Source organism: Hordeum vulgare, chromosome 5H (genome assembly GCF_904849725.1).
Source record: "Hordeum vulgare subsp. vulgare chromosome 5H, MorexV3_pseudomolecules_assembly, whole genome shotgun sequence".
In the NCBI taxonomy this organism is placed as follows: domain Eukaryota; kingdom Viridiplantae; phylum Streptophyta; class Magnoliopsida; order Poales; family Poaceae; genus Hordeum; species Hordeum vulgare.
This window is the reverse complement of record NC_058522.1, coordinates 455,667,772-455,686,552: the sequence shown is the minus strand read 5'-3', so window position 1 is coordinate 455,686,552 and position 18,781 is coordinate 455,667,772. Positions and strand designations below refer to the sequence as shown.

General features: G+C 45.9%; 2 protein-coding genes across 2 annotated transcripts; both read right to left on the bottom strand.

Moving 5' to 3' along the window:
- Positions 1-9,022: 9,022 nt before the first annotated feature.
- Positions 9,023-11,470, bottom strand: LOC123398644 (PHD finger protein PERSISTENT TAPETAL CELL 1). The gene is made up of 3 exons (XM_045093095.1): positions 11,164-11,470; positions 10,775-11,054; positions 9,023-10,621 (listed from the first exon to the last, which is right to left on the bottom strand). The coding sequence occupies exons 1-3, from the start codon at positions 11,465-11,467 to the stop codon at positions 9,199-9,201; spliced, it is 2,007 nt and encodes a 668-aa protein (XP_044949030.1). The 5' UTR covers positions 11,468-11,470; the 3' UTR covers positions 9,023-9,198.
- A 596-nt stretch (positions 11,471-12,066) lies between these two features.
- Positions 12,067-16,317, bottom strand: LOC123398499. Its single transcript, XM_045092961.1, has 12 exons — positions 15,989-16,317; positions 15,818-15,914; positions 14,291-14,440; positions 14,025-14,156; positions 13,785-13,929; positions 13,666-13,704; positions 13,495-13,569; positions 13,194-13,253; positions 12,954-13,018; positions 12,674-12,764; positions 12,529-12,604; positions 12,067-12,452 (listed from the first exon to the last, which is right to left on the bottom strand). Exons 1-11 carry the CDS (start codon positions 16,224-16,226, stop codon positions 12,560-12,562), a joined length of 1,137 nt encoding a protein of 378 aa, XP_044948896.1. The 5' UTR covers positions 16,227-16,317; the 3' UTR covers positions 12,067-12,452; positions 12,529-12,559.
- Positions 16,318-18,781: the final 2,464 nt, after the last annotated feature.

Sequence of the window (18,781 nt, the reverse complement as noted above, 5' to 3'; positions counted from 1 at the left end):
GCCTTAATCAAGATGACATGATGTAGAGGGATAATCTCAAACCAATGATGAAAACCCCATCTTTTTATCCTTGATGGCAACTACTTAATGTGTGCCTTGCTGCCCCTACTGTCACTGGGAAAGGTCACCACATGGTAGAACCCAAAACCAAGCACTTCTCCCATTGCAAGAATCATAGATCTAGTTGGCCAAACAAAACCCAAGACTCGGAGAGACTTACAAGAATATCAAATCATGCATATAAGAAATTAGCAAAGACTCAAATATATATCATAGATAATCTGATCACAAATCCACAATTCATCGGATCTCGGCAAACACACCGCCAAAGAAGATTACATCGGATAGATCTTCATGAAGATCATGGAGAACTTTGTATTGAAGATCCAAGAGAGAGAAGAAGCCATCTAGCTACTAACTACGGACCCGTAGGTCTGAAGTGAACTATTCACGAGTCATTGTAGGGGCGATGATGATGAAGAAGAAGCCCTCCAACTCCAAAGTCCCCTCCGGCAGAGCGCCGGGAAGGTTCTCCAGATGAGATCTCGCGGAAACGGAAGCTTGCGGCGGCGGAAAAGTATTTTCGAGGCTCCCCTGATTTTTTGCTAAATTTTTGGGAATATATAGGCCAAGGATCTAGGTGAGGGGGCGGCCAGGGAGGCCACAAGCCCTGCCACCGCCGCCTCCCCCCTGGTGGCGGAATAGGAGCTTGTGGGCTCCCTCGAGCCCACCTGGCTTGGCCCAGAGGCCCTCTGATCTTCTTTCGTTCGGGAAAAAATTATTTTGGGGTTTTCATTCCGTTTGGACTCCGTTCCAAAATCATATATGAAAAGAGTCAAAAGCATAGAAAAAACAGGAACTGGCACTTGGCACTGAATTAATAAGTTAGTCCCAAAAAGATATAAAAGGTACATAAAACATCCAAAGATGACAAGATAACAGCATGAAACCATCAAAAATTATAGATACGTTTGAGACGTATCAAGCATCCCCAAGTTTAACTCCTCCTCGTCCTCGAGTAGAAAAGTGATAAAGAATGAATTTTTTATGCTTTCATGCTACCTAGAATAGGTGTCCTTTACAATTCCTTTTATGTGACGTTAATGTTCAGATCCATTAGATTCAAAACAATAGTTTGCTATTGACGTGGGAACAATAATAATTCAAGCAAACTAGCAAGGTAATCATGAACTTTCAAAATAACAAGGCCAAAAGAAAGTTATCCCTACAAAAGCATATAGTCTGGCTATGCTCTATCACCATTGCACAATGAATTTAAATCATGCACAACCCCGGTATTGGCCAAGTAATTGTTTCACACCTTTACTTTCTCAAACCTTTTCAACTCTCACGCAATACATGAGCGTGAGCCATGGTTATAGCACTATAGATGGTGTGGTGGAGGTTGCAAGACAAAAAAGGAGAAGATAGTCACATTAACTAGGCATATCAATGAGCTGTGGAGATGCTCATCAATAGATATCAACGTGAATGAGTAGGGATTGCCATACAAATGATGCACTAGAGCTATGAGTATGTGAAAGCTCTTAAAGAAAACTAGTGGGTGTGCATCCAACTTGCTTGCTCACGAAGACCTAAGGCAATTTTGAGGAAGCCTATCATTGGAATATACAAGCCAAGTTATATAATGAAAATTTCCCACTAGCTATATGGTGGTGACAAAACGAGAGACTCTCAATCATGAAGATCATGGTGCTTAATATGCACAAGTGTGGAAAAAGTGGTAGCATTGTCCCTTCTCTCTTTTTCTCTCATTTTTTTGGTGGGCTCTTTGGCCTCTCTTTTTTTGGTGGGATTATTTGGCCTCTTTTATTTACTCACATGGGACAATGCTCCATTAATGATGATCATCACACTTTCAACTCAAAACTTAGAGCAACTATGACTCTATATGGAATGCCTTCGGTAGTGTACCGTGGCAATGATCTAGCATGGCATAGACATCAATGGAAACATCATACTAGCTATCTTACGATCATGCAATGACAATGTAGACATGGTGGCACATGTCATGGTGGTAGTTGCATGGCAATATATCTCGGAATGACTTTGAAAAAGCCATAGTAGGTAGATATGGTGGCTGTTTTGAGGGAGGCTAATGGTGGGTTTTGTGCACCGACGAAAGTTGCACGGCACTAAGAAGATAGTGATGGTGGTAGGTGAAAGTGCATCTAAACCATGGACTCAACATTAGTCATGAAGAACTCATATACTTGTTGCAAAAGTTTTATTAGTAATCGAAACAAATCATTCAACGCATACTCCTAGGGGAAGGGTTGGTAGGTATAAACCATCGCGCGATCCCGACCGCCACGCAAAGGATGACAATCAATATACTAATCATGCTCAGATTTCATCACATAGCGGTTCACCATACGTGCATGCTACGGGAATCACTAACTTCAACACAAGTATTTATAGATCCACAACACCTTACTAGCATGACTTCAATATTACCATAACCACAACTCAAAACTAATTGAGATGAATCAAACTTCTCTAACTATTCAATGCACATGAAGGTGGAAGTTTCCGTATCCCTTTGGATAACTACCCCTTTTGAGACTACTTTCAAAGCATAGATCAACTACCAAGCCACGCACCGATGTGCTCTAAAAGATATAAGTGAAGCACATAGAGCAAAAGTATCTAGCTCAAAAGATATAAGTGAAGCACATGTGAGCTTAATTGTCTACCAAAAGATATAAGTGAAGCTCGACAAAATCGCGGTGTGTGCATGTCTCTCTCTCTAGGTGTGCAGCAAGTATGATTGTGTCACAACAAAAATAAAAGACTCCTACGATACAAGACACTCCAAGCAAAAACACATAACATGTGGTGAATAAAAATATAGCCCCAAGTAACGTTACCGATGGATTGAAGACGAGAGAGGGGATGCCTTCCCGGGGCATCCCCAAGCTTAGGCTTTTACGGCATCCTTGAATCTCTTGGGGTGCCTTGGGCATCCCCAAGCTTGAGCTCTTGCCACTCTTTATCTCTTTTTCCATAAGAACTTCACCCAAAACTTGAAAACTTCACAACACGAAACTTAAACAGAAACTCGTGATAACATTAGTACAAGAAAGCAAACCACCACTTCCTTAGGTACTGTAGCAAACTTAAATTCTACTTGTGCTGATGTTGGGTTACTGTAATTTCAATATTCCATGGCTAATACCCCCTGATACTATCCATAGTTTCATCAAAATAAGCAACCAACACAACAAAAACAGAATCTGTTAACAGCAGGCCAGTCTGTAGAAATCTGTATATTTCGTATACCTCTGGTACTTAAACAATTCTGAAACATTACTAAAGTCTGAAGAATTTGCGTAGCAATCAGCAGCAAAAAGAATCAACTCAAAAGCTCTTACAGAAAAAACATGAAAATTCTTTTCGTGAGCAGAAAGTTTCTGTCTTTTCCAGCATGACCAAACGATCATCCCCAAGACTAATCATAACGGTTTTGCTTGGCACAAACGCAAAAAGAAACACAAAAAACACAATCATAACAGAATTATGAAAGTGTGGAAAACACAAAACAGAAAGAAAAAGGATAGATTCGTTGGGTTTCCTCCCAACAAGCGCTTTTGTTTAACGCTCTTAGCTAGGCAAAAAGTGATGGAATCACGTATAGTCATCTTTGGTGCTCAAACCATAGGTAGCCCTCATCATAGATTCATAAGGAAATCTTATTTTCTTTCTAGGAAAGTGCTCCATGTCCTTTTTTAAAGGAAATTGAAATCTAATATTCCCTTCCTTCATATCGATGATAGCACCAATAGTCCTTAGGAAAGGTCTACCAAGAATAATGGGACATGAAGGATTGCAATCTATGTCAAGTACAATGAAATCCACGGGTACATAGTTCTTATTTGCAACAATAAGAACATCATCGATCCTTCCCATGGGTTTATTGACAGTAGAATCCGCAATATGCAAATTAAGAGAACACTCTTCAATCTCATGAAAACCAAGAATATCACATAAAGACTTTGGAATCGCGGAAACACTAGCACCCAAATCACACAAAGCATTGCACTCATAGTTTTTGATTTTGATTTTGATAGTAGGTTCCCACTCATCATGAAGTTTTCTAGGTATAGAGACTTCTAGTTCGAGCTTCTCTTGAAGAGATTTCATCATAGCATCTACGATATGCGCGGTAAAGGCTTTGCTTTGGCTATAAGCGTGTGGAGAGTTTGCAATGGATTGCATCAAAGAAATGCATTCAAACAAGGATCAATTATCATAATTGAATTCCTTGAAATCCAGAGTGGGAGTTTCATTACTACCCAAAATTTTGACTTCTTCTACTCCACTCTCCACACCTTTATCATCAAGATAGGTGGACTCCGAATCATTGGGGCGTTTTTCAACCAAGGTGCATTCATATCCAGCCCCTCCATAAGTAGGTTTGACACGCGAAAACAAAGATGCAAGAGGGGACACACCAAGCACTTTAAGATCTTTGAGATTTGCATCACTAGAACGCACCCTTTTAAACCATTCATGTCTAACGCGAATTTGGGCGGTTCTTTCTTTGCTCTCATTCATGGAGATACGCATAGCTTTCAAAGTTTCATCCAAGTTGACCTTGGGAGGAGCGCATCTAACTTTCAAAGCATCAATATCACAAGACATCCTATCAACGCTTTTAGCCAAATCGTCTATTTTGAGTAGTTTTTCCTCTATGGACGCATTGAAAATCTTTTGAGAGTTGATGAACTCTTTGATATTACTCTCTAGATCAGAGGGTAATTTGTTGTGATTTCCATAAGTGTTGCCGTAGGAATTGCCATAATTGTTAGAGGAGTTACTAGGAAAAGGCCTAGGAACATAGTTTCCTCTAAAAGCATTGTTGTTGCCAAAATTGTTCCTACCAACAAAATTTACGTCCAAACTAGCGTTGCTACTCTCAATCAAAGAAGATAGTGGCATGTCATTAGGATCTACGGTAGCGTTTCTACTAGCAACCAAATTCATCAACTCGTCCATCTTAGCACTAAGCGAGTTAATTTCTTCTATAGCGTGCACCTTTTTGCTAGCAGGCGACCTTTCAGTGTGCCACTGAGAGTAGTTGGTCATGATATTGTCTAGGAGTTTTGTAGCGTCTCCTAACGTGATTTCCATGAACGTTCCACCTGAGGTGGAGTCCAAGATATTGCGAGAAGCGAAATTCAAGCCAGCGTAAAAGATTTGTATAATCATCCACAAACTCAAGCCATGAGCGGGACAATTTCTAATCATAAGCTTCATCCTCTCCCAAGATTGTGCAACGTGTTCATGATCAAGTTGCTTGACATTCATGATACCGTTACGTAAGGAGATGATCTTAGCCGGCGGAAAATACTTGGATATGTAAGCATCTTTGCACTTATCCCAAGAATCGATACTATTTTTAGGCAAAGAAGAAAACCAAGTTTTTGCGCGATCTCGCAACGAGAAAGGAAAAAGTTTCAACTTAATCACGTCATTATCCACATCTCTTTTCTTTTGCATGTCACAAAGCTCAATGAAGGTATTGAGATGGGATGCGGCATCTTCACTAGGTTTCATAACATGATTCAGCAAAGCTGCGTTGATTTCATACGATTCCGCACTAATTATTATTATTAGTGCTCGAGAAGTCGCAAAGTTTGGTGTTTTCAGCCATGATGACTTCAACAAACAAACAAGCACACAAGCAAGCGAGAAAACCGGCAAAGGGAAACGGCAAAGGCAAAAGAAAACGACGAAGGAGAAAGGCAAATGGAAACAGCAAATGTGAAGTGGGGGAGAGGAAAACGAGAGGCAACTGGCAACAAAAGTAAATGCAAGAGATGAGTTTGTGAGACCTACTTGGATAGATCTTGATTTCTCCTCCCCGGCAACGGTGCCAGAAATACTTCTGCTACTGCAACAAAAGACCTTCCAACGGCGCCACAAATAGGCACGTTGTCTTGACGTGCTCCTCCTCAGCAACGGCACCAGGAATCCTTCAGCTGCGGCTACGCCTTTAGGGACTTCCTAGGCAAGTATGCAAAGGATTTTCCCCGTGGCCTTGGAGCCTTGCGTTGGTGTTCCCTCGAAGCGGAAAGGGTGATGTAGCGTAGCGGTGGTAAGTATTTCCCTCAGTTTGAGAACCAAGGTATCAATCCAGTGGAGGAGTATCTCAAGATCCTACACAAACACAAAAGCTTGCTACCAACGCTATGAAGCGGTTGTCGATCCTTTATAGATTGTTTGCCAAGTGAGAACTGAAAGCAACAAAGTAACAAAGCAAAGTAAAAGCGGAGGTGTAAACGATGGATGTGAATAGACCCGGGGGGCGTAGTGTTTACTAGTGGCTTCTCTCATAAAAGCAAGTAGACGGTGGGTGAACAAATTACTATTGAGCAATTGATAGAACCGCGCAAAGTCGTGACGATATCTATGGCAATGATTATATCTATAGGCATCACATCCAAAACAAGTAGACCGATACTTTCTGCATCTACTACTATTACTCCACACGTCGACCGCTATCCAGCATGCATCTAGTGTATTAAGTCCATAAGAACAGAGTAACACCTTAATCAAGATGACATGATGTAGAGGGATAATCTCAAACCAATGGTGAAAACCCCATCTTTTTATCCTTGATGGCAACTACTTAATGTGTGCCTTGCTGCCCCTACTGTCACTGGGAAAGGTCACCACATGGTAGAACCCAAAACCAAGCACTTCTCCCATTGCAAGAATCATAGATCTGGTTGGCCAAACAAAACTCAAGACTCGGAGAGACTTGCAAGGATATCAAATCATGCATATAAGAAATCAGCAAAGACTCAAATATATATCATAGATAATCTGATCACAAATCCACAATTCATCGGATCTCGACAAACACACCGCCAAAGAAGATTACATCGGATAAATCTCCATGAAGATCATGGAGAACTTTGTATTGAAGATCCAAGAGAGAGAAGAAGCCATCTAGCTACTAACTACGGACCCGTAGGTCTGAAGTGAACTACTCACGAGTCATTGGAGGGGCGATGATGATGATGAAGAAGCCCTCCAACTCCAAAGTCCCCTCCGGCAGGGCGCCGGGAAGCTTCTGCAGATGAGATCTCGCGGAAACGGAAGCTTGCGGTGGCGGAAAAGTATTTTCGAGGCTCCCCTGATTTTTTTGATGAATTTTTGGGAATATATAGGCCAAGGATCTAGGTCAGGGGGCGGTCAGGGAGGCCACAAGCCCTGCCACCGCCGCCTCCCCCCTGGTGGCGGAGTGGGAGCTTGTGGGCTCCCTGGAGCCCACCTGGCTTGGCCCAGAGGCCCCCTGATCTTCTTCTGTTCGGGAAAAAATCATTTCGGGGTTTTTATTCCGTTTGGACTCGGTTCCAAAATCAGATCTGAAAAGAGTCAAAAACACAGAAAAAACAGGAACTCGCACTTGGCACTGAATTAATAAGTTAGTCCCAAAAAAGATATAAAAGGTACATAAAACATTCAAAGATGACAAGATAACAACATGAAACCATAAAAAATTATAGATACGTTTGAGACGTATCAGGGCTCAAGGGAGCCCCAAGGGCGTCGACCGAAGGGGAGGAGGTGGACTCCCACCCCAATTCGGTTTGGGGGAAGGAGTCCACTCCTTCCTTCCCACCTCCCTCTTTCCTTTTTTTCTTTCCTTTGGTATTTTCCACTTGTCGCGCCATGGCCCTATTGAGCTGGACTCACCAGCCCACTAAGGGCTGGTGCACCACCCTAGGGTCACTGGTCTCACTCCCGGTGGGTGGGCCCCTCCCGGTGAATACCCGGAACCCATTCGTCACTCCCGGTACACTGCCGGTAATGCCCGAAAACTTTCCGGTGACCAAATGAAACCATCCTATATATCAATCTTCATTTCCGGACCATTCCGAAAACCCTCATGACATCCGTGATCTCATCCGGGACTCCAAACAACCTTCGGTCACCAACACATATAACTCAACTATACTAAAACATCATCGAACCTTAAGTGTGCAGACCCTGCGGGTTCGAGAACTATGTAGACATGACCCGAGACACTCCCCGGTCAATATCCAATAGCGGGACCTAGATGTCCATATTAGATTCTACATATTCTACGAAGATCTTATCGGTTGAATCTCTGTGCCAAGGATTCATATAATCCCGTATGTCATTCCCTTTGTCCTTCGGATGTTACTTGCCCGAGATTTGATCGTCGGTATCCGTATACCTATTTCAATCTCGTTACCGGCAAGTCTCTTTACTCGTTCCGTAATACAAGATCCCGTGACTCACACTTGAGTCACATTGCTTGCAAGGCTTGTGTGTGATGTTGTATTACTGAGTGGGCCTCGAGATACCTCTCCGTAAAACGGAGTGACAAATCCCAGTCTTGATCCATGCTAACTCAACGGACACCTTCGGAGATACCTGTAGAGCACCTTTATAGTCATCCAGTTACGTTGCGACGTTTGATACACACAAGGTATTCTTCCGGTGCCGGTGAGTTATATGATCTCATGGTCATAGGAATAAATACTTGACACGCAGAAAACAATAGCAATAAAACGACACGATCACATGCTACGTTCATTGTTTGGGTCTAGTCCATCACATGATTCTCTTAATGATGTGATCCAGTTATGAAGTTACAACACTTGCATATGGTCAGAAAACCTTAACCATCCTTGATCAACTGGCTAGTCAACTAGAGACTTGCTAGGGACATGGTATAATATAAAGAGAAGCGTAGATGCAAGGTGTATAGAGCGTGCATGTGTTCCTAGTTCTCAATTTAACTAACAAAATATGTGTAATATTTCACCAACATTATGTGTATAGATACGCCTCCAACGATATATGCCTCCGGCCCTATAAACCCAGCCAGATGGAGTTTGATCTTTACTTATCCGTTCGAGATACGACGACTCACTACCAATGTTGTTCAATGGAAAGCAATTGAGGCGGCCTACCAACTTAACCCGGTGTTTCCATCGCCATCGGTGCCTACACGAGTCGGTGCGATAAAACTCATCTCAATTTTGCAATTTGGTCCCGACAACAGAAAAAAGGACAATATAAACAGTTGAAGTCTTCGGTTATACAGTACAGTACATGTATAGATAGACTAATATAGCAGCGATTGTTTGCAGCAACGTTTATGCCGTACCGAGCATGCCTGCGGCAGCTTCTAGTCTAGCAGTTCAAGGCCGGGAACGAAGCCACGTCGTTGTCGCACCGGCTGCAGAGGAAGACGTGCGGGACGTCCTCCGTGTCCGCGACCCCAGCGCACCGCGTGTGCTGCCATGCCTCGCAGATGTCGCAGCACGCCATGCGCTCGCCGTCGTCGTCGTCCGCGCCACATACGCAGTCTACGACCCTCTCTCCGACGTCGCCGCCCCCCTCGCACACGGCAGCCGCTTTCTTCCTCTGGTCGCCCTCCTCGGCCGGTTCCTGCTGCTCGCCGACCACCCCTTCGACCACGACGGTGCTTCCCACCCCGATCAGCCCGAGCGCCGGGCTGGCGTCCAGGCCGGCGCCGATCCCCACGACGCACTCCGCCGTGAAGGTCCTCAGGCCGAGGTACATGTCCCTGAACAGCCTCTGCACCTCCCACTTGAGCTCGCCGACGGTGGCATGCGCCGGCACGGTCACCGTCTCGTAAGGCGGAACGAGCTCCGAGCTCCCGTTCCTCACGATCAAGGTGCAGCAAAGGCTGATGTACACATGCCCGACTACGCCACTGTTGGTACCGGTCATCCCTTCGTGGTAGTCCTTGACGAAGTGTTTGATGTCCAAGATCATTCTTACCGCCACCGGGATCGCGCCGAACGCGCCGGTGGTGAGCGCCTGGCTCGGCTCCTTGAGCACGTGCCTGTACAGGTGCACAAGGTCTCTCATGAGCTGCGCCCTGGTGAGATGGAATCGCACCCTCATCTTTCCGTGGCCCGCCGGCACGCCGGCGCCGGCCCCGACCGACGCCGGGAGCACGCTGGACACGTCCTCCAGGCAGTACTCGAGCACCTTGGTCACCGGGTTCATGGCGCGCCGCACCACGTAGTTGCCAACGATGTGGTTGCCGAGGGACTTGAGCACGAAGTCGAGGAGGCCCGTGTCGCCGATGTAGGTGCGCGCCGCGTCGCGCACCTCCTGCCGCGTGACCCACCGCGCGGCCGGCGCCTCGGACCGGCGGAGCGCGTCCACGACGGCGCGGGCCGCCATGTCCACGCGCTTGGCCGACCACCGGCAGGACGCGTCGGACATGATACCCCGGTAGTCCATCGCCGTGACGGAGGTCGCCGGCAGGCGGGTCCGGAGCTCGAGCATGAAGCGGAGGAGGTCGCCGAGGTTGAGCAGCTTGTGCCCGCTGATGGCCTGGTACTTGGTGACCACCAAGGGGAGCTCCTGGCTGAAGCAGGAGAGGTGCGGCACGAGCACGCAGAGCGGTATGGACTGGAGCGCGTGGAGGGACTGCTGGTACGACTGCAGCGCGACGCCGTAGCTCGGGCGGCCGTACCTGTAGCCCCACCGCCCGAACCATGTGTCGCCGTACGCGACGCCGTGCAGCAGCCTCAGCACCATGTGCCCTTTCCTCGCCGTGTCCACAAGGCTCACCCTCCTTGCAACACACAACATATGTTGAGCGAGTGCACGTGAGAACTCATCGCTCGCTCATGCAGAATGTATATGTATACATACATACATACATACGTCAGCGATCGATGTGTACCAGCGTAGAGTACGTAGGTTGCAACGTCACATACAGGCGTACCTTACGTGTAAGGCTGAGCATATGCGGTCCCAGAGGTCCATGATCTGGTGGCCGGAGACGAAGTCGGAGCCGCCCTCGAAGCCGTGGAGGCCGACGAGGTGGCCGTAGCCGTTGAGGTGCACGATGCCGTGCAGCAGGTGGCCCCTGGAGGTCGCCGTCCCTTTCGACGCCTTATCGGCGCCGCCGATCCCGTAGCACAGCCCATCGGTCTCCACGGAGGACTCCCTCTTGGGCAGCACGAAGTGAAACCTCTTGCTGCATATCAGGTGCCGGCCCCAACCTGCGACATGGCAAGACACACATACGCGACCGATGATCGATCTCCCCGGCCATGACAGACTGATCGCGTGCGTTCGTGCGTGCAATGGCTATGTGAAGCCTGTACGTACCGATGACACGGCAGAGGTGGCACTGGCGGTGCGGCGAGGCGGCGACCTCCTCCTCGACGACGAAGAGCCTGACGACGGTCGGCGGGTGGCGGTGCAGCTCGAGCTGGAACGACCAGCACCTGGTCTCCCCCTGGACGCCGGCCTCCAGGTGCGCGAGCCCTAGCAGGGTCCTGACGTTGTCCCGGAACGCGCCGGCGAGCTGCGCCGGGTAGCCGGGCTGGCAGAAGGAATCGAACCGGAACAGCACCTCGCCGCGCTTCCGCCGCCGCGAGCTCCCCAGGCTGATCACCATCTTCGCAGCCATGTCGTCGCGCCCGACCCCTGGAGAAGACGGGCGTTGGCGTGGACTGGACCGCGCCGCACTTTATGGTGCCGATCATGCAGCGGTTCCTTCGGCTCCATCTCACGCGGTAAGTGCCCGGGATTTAGAAAGCTTCCGCGGTCTGGTGAGACCAGACCTCAGCTCTATAAACAATGGACCATGCATCCTTCTAGACCACTAGACATGGCGCTCATCCACAGCATGCCTCGTCTCCAATTGAAACTTTGCACACAGCACCTCGCGCTCTCACATGTAATGCTTTGGGAAAACTTTGCACGGCCATCTTCATGTTGCCACAATCACGCAGTTGCTGCCTGATGGTGAGACAAATATTACAGATATCTTGTGCCCTAAGCAAAACTGGCATCTAAACCAGTAATAAGGACTAGATAGATACTGCTCCGATGAACATTGCAATGGGAAACAAAAGTCCGATGAATGTTGTGAGGGAAAAAAAAACATCGATGATGAGCACAGGGTGCCATATGCAAATGCGATGGAGCCATATAATGTCTCTGAAGATATATGGATGGCTGGTATTGGTATAAGCATGAAGTAATGCCAACGAAGTACGCCTTGGCTAACTGAAAGGTAGGGCGCAGTAGTTTAAGATGAGGGGAGCCGTTATTTTACATTGTTTAACCGGGACAGAATGGAATGCATGTTCTACAACTTCGGCACCCCGTGGAAGTGTGAAGCCGATGTATATTCATCCACAACTACCGCCTTCGGAGAGTAGGTGGCCCAAATGGCTATCGTGAGCTATTTGTTAAGTGCTAGCACTACTACTAATACACAGTTTCAATCCTGACACTATGCTGTTTTTCCTAAGGTTTACATCAAAGTCTCGCATCTGAAATTCCAAGGGGTGAACTGTTGATGTTCTTCTCTGTCCTTGCTACCTACCATCTGCCAATTGCTCTGTTATCTATGCACCACCGAGAGCTGCAGAGCTTATCATGGAGTACTGCAGAGAGAAATGATCTGCGCGATCAGAATGTACACTATGGAGCTGTAATTGTAGACAAGATTGGAGTGCCCACCTCGGCTTATCCAGTAATGATTGTGCTCTGATCATTCTTCATGAGGTTCTAGGTAACACGACCGAGTGAGCCGGATCTGTAAGAAAGGCGACATATGAATCAATGCAGCTACTGAGACCAATCAAGGAGATAAAGTCAACCTCACCTGAGCAAGAGCGTAGATTGCCTGCACGATCCTAGCATAATCTGTCCCAAGCATTTGGATCACAATATCAGCCAAGAGTGTGCCCCACATTCTGTGTGACAGTTAAGTGTAAGCACACAACAGTTAGTAGCCGACTTACAGGCAAAATACTCCATGTGCAAAGGGGGATTTAATTTGATCAAATTATGGTGTAAGATAGATATTGACAGCCAGAAAATAAGGCTGTAGCAGGCAGGAAAGGTTTATGAAAATATACTTCAAAATATTAGAATAAACATACATTGGTCCAAGTAAACTCATGAAACTCCTAAGGCCAACATATCTAGATGCTGCACGAGCCAAACCCTGCATAAATTCAAGAGGATTGTTCAAACTTGACATCTATATGTACCATTTTCGAAAAACAACATGGGTACAATACAAATATTGATGTACAAAAGTAGCTTTCTCCTGCACACTGCAGGCTTTGGGCATACTAGCTCACCGCGGAAGAGAATGAAGATAAAAAAGATGGTATTACCTGCCTAGCTGCAAGCAAGCCAGCTCTAGATTCAAGGTTAACAGCAGCTAATCGTCCACCCTGGAAATGGTAAAGACATTACTTCTGGAGGATATTCTATTAAGACAGTAGTGAATATCAGTTGTAACATGCAAACACGGTTGGTCTAAATGTCAGGCTTTGCCAATGCATTTTCCAGATGGGGAAATAGAATAAGAGCTTATACTAGGCAAAACAGATATGAAGCTATACCTATTTGCGCTAGCAAAGACCACATAAAAAAGTTCAGGAACACTGAATCAAAAGAATCAATTAGGTATACCTGCTTAACAAGTTCTTTCTTTATCTCATAATTAGCTGTCTCCATCAGCAGCTTTCCAGATAGTCTCTTGGCTAACTACCATAATGGTAAGTAACATTAATAAACAACGGTGCTGTGAGAATTGAGAAGTAGCAGAATTCAATCTGCCAACAAATAAACTGTATTTCCTACCGATTCATAGATAGTTTTCACCGTCAATGCACTGCCACCCTTCCATATCAAAGAAAAATTGAAATTAGCCAAAGAAGTAAAGGATCACAAATTAAGGAAAATAAATAACCGCAAATAACCTTCAAAAATGTACTTTCTAGTCCCTTTGCTCCAATCCTCCAAGCAGCATCAGTAAGCACCTTCCAGTTGTTTACTTCAAGGCTAGGGTTTTCTTTTGGAGATTTCTGGTTATCCCACGGAAATGAAAATGATCCTTTCTGACGGCTAAATGCAGAAACAATTTAGTATTCAAGACCACTGGTATGGCAAAGAGGGAGTATAGGACTTACCCTTACACTTCCCAAAAAATATGTATATACCTCGAATATTCATCCAGGAGGTGTAGAAATATTTCTGCCTCCAGGTCCGCACTACATAATTTACTGGAGCACTGAACACCAAGTTCTCTTCTTACTTGAAGCAAGACATTCCTGTATGATGGCCTCCAGCCCCTATGAAGGATGATTGACAAGTACAAAACGTTCAAAAAGATGACGAACCACATCAGGTCGACTTCTACAGGGTAACTAATCTAATCAGGGATACATTTTTACACGATACGGGGATAAAAGCCTATTTGACTGACCTTATAACTGAGCGTGCATCTGCAGCAAGATACAAGAACCTCGACTCCAATTTTGAGATGAAAAGATCTCTCTCCTCGATATCATCCAAAGCAACAACAGAAACGGTGTTCGGCCTTTTCGCAATTGATTTTAGCACTGGGCTGAAATAGCTGCAGAATAAGGAGACACAGAACCAAAGCTTATGCTCAGTGTAAAACATTGGAATATTATGGCAGGTCGATATTGCGCAACAGCTTTTTGTAGGAGTCCCATTATGCAAACACAGGAAAGTGATTAGGTCTAACTGAATCAGTCAGCACAATATAAAGAATACTCAAGAGAAAAACCATGATGGTTTAAAATATCAGTACATGGTAAAAGAAACAAAGGAGATGAAATGTTAAGTATTTCGAAATATTTATGATCTAGTTCCCTCTATCCTTTATAAATTCACAGATCTTATCCTCTTTGGCCATAATTTAAATGCAGGTAGCATTACTACTTTGTAATCATGCACTATATTTACAAGCAACTAGATATATTTGACTAATTGTACAGCAAAGCATTACATGGAGCTTAAGAAAAAGAGGTAGCCAAAAAGTCCAAAACAACTACACCCTTTGTTCCGGTTCATGCTAATACAAAACGCATATAGCTGCCATTAAATCTCTACATTGTCAGAAGGGCATCACTCCTCACGCAGCCGCGTCCTCTCCAAAAATTATGGTTCCTCTTGCCTCCTGCCGGCTCCGCCTCATCTTCGGCGGCTTTAGGGCCATGGGGGCGCGGTAGATCCTGGCCTTTACCGGTGGGAGGGCTCTGTTTTTAGATGTTTCTTTAAGTTTTATTAGGATTTGTGTCCTGCTCAGGAAGGCGAGATGGCGGCGGCTCCCTGAAGATGGAATAAGGTTCTGCCACCGTTCCGGTGGTGCGTCTAGCATCATTGGTGGGCGTGTGGACATGTGTCTCCGACGGATCTTTCTTTGGTGGATTTGTTTGGATTTGGTTGTCGTACGTCTTCGTTCGTGTGTCTTCAGATTGGATCCTTCTGATCTACGCTACTCTTCATTGGCGGCGGCTGCTGTTCTGGAGTGCTGGTCCTATGGGGCCTTAGCACGACGACTTTCCGACTGTCTACTGCAACAAGTTTTGCCCGGCTCCGGCAAGGGAGGGGCGATGACAGCGACACGCCTTCAGCTCGCTTCAGTGCTTGTAGTCGTCGCTAGGTGGTCTACGGATCTGGATGTAATTTTCATTATTTCCCGTGTTCTTTGTATTGCCATGATTGAGGATGATAGATCGGAAGTTTTCCCGCAAAAATAAGAAGAAGAATAACTACACCCTTTGTTCCTAAATATAAGACGAATTTGAACTGCCAAAACGTCTTTAGTGCATCGCAGCAGATTATATATGCACGCTGTTAACCAAACTCGAAACTAACGAATTCAACTCTGTCTCGTGAAACCCTTCAATATGATCCAAACCAAACAATCAGTTATCTCAGTGCTAAACAGCATTGGAACAATCAGCAAGCTCGAGCAGCGGACCTGGTACCATAGAGGATCTCCTCCAGCTCCAGAAGCTCCTCGTCAGTGGCTAGCTCCAGCACCAGCCTCAGCTCAGGGTCAGACATGCCTTCATCCCCTTCAAAAGCATACAATTGTAACAATTAAAAGCTCAAGCCAACAGCGCAGCCCCAATTTGATTACGGAGAGTACCTTCTGCCGCGCTCGCCGCGGAGTATGAAGCGGCCGCGCGGGCAGGGAGAACGGGCTGGGTAGCCTGAGTTTTGTGGGTTCCACCGGGGCGAGGGCAGGACGCGACCGCGAGAGCAGGGCGGTCGGCGTAGGCCGGCGAGGTTGAGGCCCGCCGTGCTGTGGGCACGAAGAGGAGAGAGGATTGGAAAGTGGAGGTGAGGAGGAATGGGACTGTTTGGGCCGTCGAGACGGCGGCCATTGGCGGCGGCTGCTATCGCCGGCGGGCGGTTCGGTGGGTGGTCCAGAATCCAGAGCCGCGACGAGGTTTTCTGGAGCACACCTGTCTAAGATACGGCCACACATGGAAATCGTATGGTTTTCCCACTTTTCCTATATACTTCTAAAAAATGACAAAGACTTCAATATATTATAATTTCTTAAGATAAAAATAATAAAATTTTAAAAAGAATTTTTGCTTCTTGAGTCTAATGGACTCAATCTATTTGAAGAGGATTTTCTAGTTGATTACAAAATGGGACGAAAATCGTAACAACATGCCCACACACGACACCTGATTACCCATGCCACTCATGAAAGAAATATTGTCGATGTTGTCATCAAACTACCATAATTGTTTCTCACGAGCAAACAACACTGACTTTAATGCATATAACCAATTCATAAATTGTCATCGGCATCACTTCTTCCTTGAGCGAGCAACAATAACTTTAATGCATATGACCGACGGCGAGGCCTTGCGTAAAACGAGCACATGAGACATGTTGCCCATGCCAAATAGTCGGCCACATGCATCAGTACATGACAACTCCAAATCCGAAGAAAGAGGGTTTCTTGATGGTATTATTTACTTGTGGGGTCATAATCAAAAGAAAGAACTATCTATCTTGCCAAGGAACACAAGGTATATATGTTTCGATTTGTTCCTAGGGTTTCCATTTAGAGAAACCCATCTTGCACCAGACTCACGCCACGACTTTCACGTTGTGATTACTTGTTTATTGATGCGTGACAGATTTGGGGAACTGTCATTTCCTAAGGCACCGCTTTGCATGTTCAAGCTATGTTTTATCTGTTGTTCTTAAATTGGTTTTATGAAAATAATATGACTTTCAACGGGACACGGAGCTGAAATCACAACGGAGGTCGATGTTGCACAAATCCCATGCCAGCCCTGCATTGAGGCGGCCAACCTTTGATCTGTCTGAAGACGAGCTCGGGGATGGGTGAAGGAGGAGGGTGACCCGATTGCCATGATGGAGGTCACGGAGGAACCCGCATCCGTGGTGGCAGAGGAGAAGGTGCCCATGCCATAGGAGGAAGCGATGGTCATCTATGTTGCTCCACTGTCCGAATTCACACTGTTGCAGGTGGAGAACCAATTCAAGCTAACGCTCTTAAAGGAGCATTAGTTGGCGAGGGTGCAACTTAACGCACAACGCAGGTCTGGCATGGCCGTCACAACCATGACTGAGGTGGGTTCGACAATTACTAGTGTGAACTATGTGGTGCTCGCACATGTGCAGAGAGCACACCCAAATAGTCATGTGCTCGCAACTCCACGTTAATGAAATGTGGCGCATTTGGTTCTTCGAGGAGTTGAAGTCCATGGATGATGAGGCATGAGAGCCGCACAAAGAAGATGCCTACGAGGCGCACGTCGGTAGCTCCGCCTCATTTGCGGGGCCCTCCCCCTGCCCCCCCCCCCCCCTCGACGAGGTCGGACCATCCAATGCGGGGGTTGTCGACTTCACCTTCGACAGTGACAAGCAAAATATTAGGTTTTTAGTTATAATTTTTTGTTAGGTGGTGGCCTCTAGCTGCGACGACCCCCTTTTCTTGTGTACAACTTAATACTAAAATCAAAGGAAAACTCCGTCTTTGCGCTTTTTTGGTGGATCTGGTTGGATGGCGTCCACCCTTGGTGATGTCCCCAAACACGTTAGGACGTGACCGTGGATATTTGATGATGTTTTGTTCAGTGATCCGTCTTGGAGATGCCATTATAACAACTGGAAAATACATCCAATTTTTTTAGAGTGCCAAAGTCTTCTTCCTCATGCATGAACCGATGGCGCGCCGTGAGCAAAGCTTGTTGTCACATATGGGCCTTCGTCTCAGTAGATCACAATGGTTGAACTCGGGAGCTTTGTAGAAGCAACGACCGGTAAGTTGTCGATGTAGAGAAGAAAACAACGGTAGTCGCGGTTTGTTTAGCAAATCGTTGTCCTAAACAATGTTAGGGATATCGCTTATTGAAAAATTATCGGCCAGTCCAGCATAAGGGGTAAATCGCCCTGTTTATCGGCATATCGGCCAATTTATCGACCGTTTTATCTTATCGGCCACACACCGGTAAGCGATAAATCGGTCGATTTATCGGCATATCGGGGGATATCTTGAAAAGTGGTCCTAGATAAGAAAACATAGAGATCATCATGGTTGAATAGCAATTAATTCACATGTCAAAAGTTTGATCAATGATAATTCGAATCACTCTTTCTAGCATCATAACCGAAAACTTTTTCATAAAAATCATCATGGTTGAATAGCAATTAATTCACATGTCATGCTTCAAACAATGCATTCTCTTGAAACTCAACACATCAAAAAAATTCAATGGATCATCAAATCTAAGTGAGAGCTCCACATACTCAATTATCAAATAGTCTTCATGATTGCTAATACTCAAGGCATATTTTTAGAACAAACAACATCCATCAAACATAGAGAAATATAGGACTTAAAGTTTCGCCACCCACCATACTTATCATAAAGATGATTGTTAACAATAAT

Bases quoted from the DNA above. Each gene is read 5' to 3' on its own strand.
- LOC123398499 (XM_045092961.1), bottom strand. From the start codon at position 16,226: ATGGCCGCCGTCTCGACGGCCCAAACAGTCCCATTCCTCCTCACCTCC. The intron at 15,915-15,988 runs GTACTCTCCGTA...ATGCTTTTGAAG, and splicing joins CGCGGCGAGCGCGGCAGAAG to GGGATGAAGGCATGTCTGAC. The intron at 14,441-15,817 runs GTCCGCTGCTCG...CTTATTCTGCAG, and splicing joins GAGATCCTCTATGGTACCAG to CTATTTCAGCCCAGTGCTAA.
- LOC123398644 (XM_045093095.1), bottom strand. From the start codon at position 11,467: ATGGCTGCGAAGATGGTGATCAGCCTGGGGAGCTCGCGGCGGCGGAAG. The intron at 11,055-11,163 runs GTACGTACAGGC...GCCATGTCGCAG, and splicing joins CCACCTCTGCCGTGTCATCG to GTTGGGGCCGGCACCTGATA. The intron at 10,622-10,774 runs GTACGCCTGTAT...GTGTGTTGCAAG, and splicing joins TGCTCAGCCTTACACGTAAG to GAGGGTGAGCCTTGTGGACA.